This window comes from Condylura cristata, unplaced genomic scaffold (genome assembly GCF_000260355.1).
Source record: "Condylura cristata isolate star-nosed mole 26May11 unplaced genomic scaffold, ConCri1.0 scaffold00003, whole genome shotgun sequence".
Taxonomy (NCBI): Eukaryota; Metazoa; Chordata; class Mammalia; order Eulipotyphla; family Talpidae; genus Condylura; species Condylura cristata.
In genome coordinates this window covers 34,949,083-34,955,729 of record NW_004567104.1, presented here as the reverse complement: position 1 = coordinate 34,955,729, position 6,647 = coordinate 34,949,083, and the positions used below count along the sequence as shown (strand labels likewise).

The following is a 6,647-nucleotide window of genomic DNA, read 5'->3' as shown; positions in this document are numbered from 1 at the left end:
GTTGAGGATAATATTGGCTGTGGGCTTATCATAGATGGCTTTTATCATGTTGAGGTATTGAACAAAGTGCTTTTACAAAAATTTGCATATTGACAGTCTGTTAAAGGGGTAATTGGTGTCATCACCATTAGTCTTCCTGATAATATTCCTGCACTAGTTCCACAAAACCTGTTTCCTCAGAAATCTGTGGCCTAGTGGAAAAACTCTTTGGGGCCTAAATCAGATTTTCTTCCACAAAAAAAAAGGTACCATCCAGAAAAAGTAAACATCTTAGAGAAAGTAAGAAGAGAAAAATGGAAAGGGACAAAGGTAAGTAGAGAAAGAGAAATAGAAAAAAAGATCCAAAAAAAAGGCTAGATGTGGCCCTCCCTGGTGAAGCAACGGGTTAAAACGCAGCACTAAGAAGCTAAAGCCATTTCAGCATGAGTTCGATCCCCACACCCCAAGGTGACCACATGGCATGGCATGGCAGCCTCTCCTGACCCGCCTGCTGCTCCCCTCAGCAGTGTGTTTCACTGATCTGCCTGTTCTGCTCCCTACTGTGTCTCTGGTGAAGCCTTTCACTGCCCCTGTACCCCAGTTCTATAGGCATAAATAAATAAATCTTTAAAAAAAAAAAAGGCTAGATTTAAGTTCAGCACCTATCACAGTGCATGCTCAGCAATGAGAAGGGGCAAGGAGCAAATAGGGAAGAAGACAGTTTTCTAGCCTGAGGCAGGCTGTCACCAGGAATCTTCATTATTTGGCCTGATAAAGTGAGTCCTTCCCACCTTCAGGTGTCAATAATTGAGAACTATCAAACAGGCTAAAAAAAAAAAAAAACACAACACCATGTACAGATTTTAAATAAGTTTTGTTCAACTTCTCCAGGCATAACGAATGCCCGTTAGGTGCTCACTATTACCTGGATCCTGAAGCCTAAAGAAACCTGAACCCAAATTATCATGATGTGGGGACCAGGAGATCTCAGGCTATAATAGCTGGAAATTTCTGTAATTGTTGAGAATCTGAGGGATTCTCAGTAAAGCATAGAAAAATCTCAGGGTTGTGTCACTTGTTTTTTTGATTCAGCTAGGTGGCGGATTTCACCTCCTGGGTTTGATGATGGTTAAGGGGTCTGGTACACAGTTACTGTTAGACTGTGTAGTGTTTTGAGAATAACATGTAAATTATTTTTTTCACATTATCTGGTGGGCTTTATTACAAGGAAGATCATATTTGATAAAAATTTTTATGTACTCAAATATTAATTCATATTTGAGTTAGGCCTATTGATTTCTTAATATCAACATAATTTTCCTAGGTTTTGGTTGTTATAATACTCTGATTGCATAAAGTATCAATATTTGGAAAAGCTAGGAGCGTCTAGCAGGAATTCTTTGACTGTTTTTGAGAATTTTTAAAGCTGTCATTAGTCAAAATGAAAATTTTAAAGTAATCGTTTTAAGGATTTAAAAAGGTAATGCGCAAGGCTGACAATTTATCCATAATGTGTGCCCTGAGAGCTTGAACCCCAGAAAAAGGTGCTCTTTCAGTCTCTCATTTGGTGACAGAGTGGTGAAATTCACTGTAAGTCAGATGAAATGACAAATATGAATGCTGCTGCCAAAGTAAACTCTTCATGTTCATAGTAATAATTATAGTCTCACATGGAGATCCTTCTCTGCAAATGGAGAGAGCCAGTCTATTAAATACCCTGCTGAGTATTCACCAAGTAACTCAGAAATTGCTATCCTGGCAATAAGAAAGGAGTTTTGAGTAAGCAAGCCTTTGGTAACAGCAGATCTTCACAAAGTTTGATCAGGGCTTCAGCACAAAGAAGGGAAAGTGGCAAGAAATGGACTCAGCAAGCCCCTGTAGGTGTTAGTCTAAAAACTGAGTGAATGATCCTCACTGGAGCACCCTGGAAAGGAACCCCAAAGGAAGGCCTTTGAAGGACTCATCAGGCTGGGCGGGGCTAGCCTGGAGGTGTGGAAGGAAGGAGAGAAATGAGTCAGTGGTTACTTGAGGATGTCTAGCCAAGATGACTGGGGCAATGTTGGTGTCACTGAGAGACAGACTAAAAATGGAAGGAAGGGGACACCACGCACAGAGCATGGGCCACAAACTCAAGTGGCTTCGGAGGCCTGACAGGTGCAAATGAGGGAAGACAGGCTAAGGGGGCTGGGTGGTCGGAGACTGCCTCTTTTCCACAAGGGGTGGGGAGGGCTGCCACAACAACTCTTCCAGCTTCCCGTTTGGAAAAGCACTTGCAGTGTTACTAGATCTTCCATTTTTTCAAGAGAAGCCAGACATCCAGATCTCTTATGAGAAATCTCTTAACACTGTAATGTTGGCAATTACTTTTAAAAATAATTTAAAGCGGAGATTACAACTGAGATGGAAAAAAGGCACCAAATGATGTAAAAATAAACTACTATTTTATTAAAAAAATAATGAAAGCATGGCTTATGTCAAACCAACACAACTGTGGGCCAGATTCAGCAGGCGCAGGCCATCAGCTGTGACCTCTGACAAAGAAAGAAGGTCAAGGTCGCAGCTCATAAATCACAGTAATGCAGAGGGTGATAAATGATGATACAGGGATTCAGAAATTAAAATACCATACATAAAGTTTTTGCCAGCGATTTTGAGCTGCCGAAATGCCCTTATTCTCCAGCTTACATATTGATTTGAATTTTACAGGAAGTATAATCTATTCCTCAGATGGTTAAATCACAAGAATTTGCGTGCTTATTGTGTGCTGAGTACGAAGAAGTCAAGGAATTTCAAATCTAACTGAGGAGGGAAAACACGCTCTCTTGAAAATTTGAAGCAAGTCATGAACATTCTGGGACACCCCTTTCACTCTGCTACAGTAGAATAACAAATCATTTCAATTCGTGGATTCACCCCCCAAAATTTATTTCCATTCAGCAAACTTCTCAATATTGAGTGTGTGTGTGTGTGTGTGTGTGTGTGTGTGTGTACTAGAGTCTGTAACCAGAAATCTGATTTCCAGGGCATTGATTCCAAAGAGGCTGCTTCTATCTCGGTTGGGGGTTGGGGGGAACCCGGCTTCCCACAAACTGGAGAGGTGGAGAGTGGTGGGAGTAGAATCGCTCCCCGCCAGATTTCTCAGTTGGAATCCCTGTCTTTGTTTCTGTCACTACTCTTCAAGTGTTTGTGTAGTACAAGACAGGCACCGAAATAGAAAGTGTCAAAGAGCCGATGACAATGAGGATAAAAGCAAGGCAGTATTTTTTTTTTTTTTCAGTCCCACCTAGCACCCTTCATCCCCAAAGCAGTGGCCTCCTCCAGCCTCTTCAAAGAGCTCTCGGTGGGGCAGGAAGCGGGAGGCTGGGGCAGTAGGTTCCCCCCCCCCCCCACCCCCCATCCCTGCCCCCCAGGAGAGCCGCGATTTCCTCCCGAGCTGCCCAGTTATCTCTAGAGTCTCAGAACAACTCTCCCAAGAGCGCCTTCTCTCCCCCACCCCGCACTTCTCAACCCACCCACCTACTTCCTCCGGCTCCATACACACACCAGCACAGAGCTGCCAAAAATTTCCACCCTCCGCCCCCCTCCCTAGCTAACTTCCTTCCAGCATTTCCTGAGCTGGATGATCCTAGGATTTGTAAGACAGGAAAAAAAGGAAGGCGTGAGGGCGGGCGGGAGAGACAGGATGCTTGTTTTTCGCTTTACCAAAGCCGTCTGAAGGCAAGACAGCGGGCGCAGGGAAAAGACCCACAGCAGCCCCCTGGGCTGTCCGCTCGCCCCTCGCCGCCGCCGGGCTCCCAGCGCTCTCGCTCGCGCCGGGGCGTCTGGAAAGGCAGAAAGGAGAGCTCTCCCTCCCTCTGCAGCCGAGGAAAACACCGAAGACGCCGCAGGAGCCTGTGAAAGTCCCTGGGACTCCCAAGTGAGGAAGTGACACTCCCAAGCGAGCCGCCCGCAGCTGCCAGCTCCGCACGGCCTCCGGCACCGCGGCCCTGGAGGAGAGCGCCGTGGAGTTCAGGCTCCGCGCCCGCGCCGGGCTCAGCGCCCCGCGGGGTCCATGCGCACTGCCCCGGGCCCAAGTTCTTCTGGACACCCATGCAGCCCCCCCGAGGTGCGCTGCAGCCAGTGAGCTAACCCGGGAGACCATCTTCGGCGCGGTGCCTAGCAGAGGGGAGGAGGAGACAGAGGGGCGACCTCTTTGGGACTAACTCATGAAGAACAAGGGTGCCAAGCAGAAGCTGAAACGAAAGGGAGCCGCCAGTGCCTTTGGATGTGACCTGACCGAGTATCTGGAAAGCTCCGGACAGGATGGTAATGTGCTTTGGTCTCTTCTCCCCACCCCACCCCCATCCCCTTTCTTTTTGTTTGAGCGAGAGACGGATTCTCTAGGGGTGTGTTACATCCAGTTCACAAGTTAATGCACTCCAGGCCTGCGAGCGCACTATACTTTTGTAACAGCACACACTTGATTCCTAAGGTGCACAGCGGTGCCACCTCTACGTGTGTCAGCCCTTCCGTGGGTCGCCCAAGCCGTTAATGGGCGGCTTTGCCGCAAGTTTAATGGGGGTGGGAACTCGAGAGGTCGGGATCCTAAACTTTGGCTGTTAGGGGGGAGGGACCCTGAATTTTGGATATTGGCTATTGGCTGGACCTGTGGGAGGGTGAGCAGGGCTTCCTTGGGTACATAATCATGACCGCCTTAGGTGTCCCTCCGGGCTCTCCAATTTCATCTGCTCACATCTTTTTTATTAATGCGCTGGAAGGCAGGGGGTGCGGTGGATCCTGGCTGGGGGAGTGGTTGCACAAACATTTTCTGAATTTCTGAACGGACGCCAAATATATAGTACCTCCCTCCCTCCCCTTCCCAACCCCCCAGACCCTTTACCTCCTCTCGGCTTTCAGATTAGCATTTGGCTGTCGGACAAGAAGAATGTTATAACAAGGTCAGAGGGCCCCGATTTTTAAAATAGTTTAGGGTATGTAAAAGAAAAGGAGAGCAGCTCTGTTTTCAAGGTCAGGTTGGGGGGAGGAAAGTGGGGAGGTACACTCCAGCGGAGTAGATGCAACTTAAACATTTGCGGGGGGAAGGGGAAGGAAAACAATTTCAAACACTATAACTGAGTTTGAGGCTAAAAGTTTTTAATCATAGGAAACTTGAGGGAATTGAGCATTAAATGATCCTTTTGTAAGGTTGACTGGCCCTGCACTTACCCTGACAAAAAGGCCTTGTCTTCTGGAACTTCAGTGAGAGAAAATAATCCACTATATGGGCAGGGTGTTTATCCATAGATCTGTATGACATAGAAGGAAGCTGACGGGCTGTCTAACTGTGCAGAATAACTCTGCCTCCAGGAAAATAATCTCAAAAACTATTTGATTAGCTCGTATCAAATGTGCATCTCAAAAAACAGTACAGTGCTTTTGTTTCAATTCCATTTTTTTTTTTAAAGACCCAGGACTGCCTAGTAATTTGCAGTGTGTGATGTTCCTGCAGTGTTCTAGAGTTCAGAGTGTGCTGTATCAGTAGGGACAAATGGCTTGTTATTTCAGAACCTGGGGGACCACAGATTTCAAAGCTGCCTTTTTCAAAACTGTGGCAAAACTCAGTCAATTCAGTTAATCCTTTTAGCCTCAAACCCAGTTATAGTCTTCTACATTGTTTTCTTTCCCCTCCCCCCCCAGCAAATATCCAACGATCTGCAAAGGTAGATTTGAAATAATGATAAATTGAATCGAACTTTTCTGAATGTGAGAAGTATGCATCTAAGCATACCTTGGGAAGTCCAGAGTGAAATGTTTCCCTCCACCTGTTTTTGCAGGGACTTGAGGTGAGTGAACATTCAGGTTCATTGGGAATGCTCCTGTTGCCACTTGCCATGTGGGTGTCATTCTGGACACTCCTTCCCATGCTGTGAGAGCGGATGGGGGCACTTGCCAGCCCTGCCTCATTCTTAAAATGTCATAGATCATAGATAATCAAGAATCCCCTAGGTATCAGTAAGGATACTTAAAAGACAGCCTTGGGAGGCACTTTCGTTTACAATGTTTACAGTTTGGCCTTCCTAGTAGTTTCTTTTTTAAAAAAAGATGTATTTATTTATGCATACAGAACTGGGGTACAAGCCAGAGGTGCAGAGACAGTGAGAGGATTCACCAGACACAGAGTGGGGAGCAGAACAGGTGGACTGACTGGTGGACTGACTAAGTACACTGCTGAGGTGAACAGTGGGCAGGTCAGGAGAGGTCTGCCTCGCCATGTAGATCACCTCCAGGGCGAGGATCGAACTCATGCTGAAGTGACTTCAGCTTCCTTGTGCTGTACTTTAACCCCGGCGCCACCAGGGAGCCCCCCCCCCATAGGTTTTATATACATCTTTATTGTGGTCACACTGGTTTATAATTTATTAATATAAGTTTTGGGCGCACAGTATTGAAACTAAGCTTCTGTGTGTACTACATCATGGTCACTATTCCAAGTCACATAGAGTTGACACCTTTAGCCATTGTATCCTTAACCTGTAGGCTTCATTTGGGAGAAAAAAAAACAAAGTTGCTGCTTCAAGAAAAAAAGTTGAAAACCAGTATCCAGTGCTCAGAGAGGTAGATTGGCTGGCTGAAGTTCTCTCTGTTGATTATAAAGGACACAGAGGGCTCTGGCCTGAAAGGCTTCTCTT

General features: G+C 46.2%; 1 protein-coding gene across 1 annotated transcript in view; it reads left to right on the top strand.

Annotated features, from left to right (window-relative positions):
* The first annotated feature begins 3,694 nt into the window (after nucleotides 1–3,694).
* Nucleotides 3,695–6,647, top strand: part of ARHGAP31 (Rho GTPase activating protein 31) — a 100,780-nt gene continuing 97,827 nt past the window's right edge. Inside the window, exon 1 of the mRNA XM_004675195.2 lies at nucleotides 3,695–4,284. Within this exon, the coding sequence (XP_004675252.1) occupies nucleotides 4,185–4,284 (100 nt within the window). The 5' untranslated portion in view covers nucleotides 3,695–4,184. The remainder of the gene's footprint in view (nucleotides 4,285–6,647) is intronic.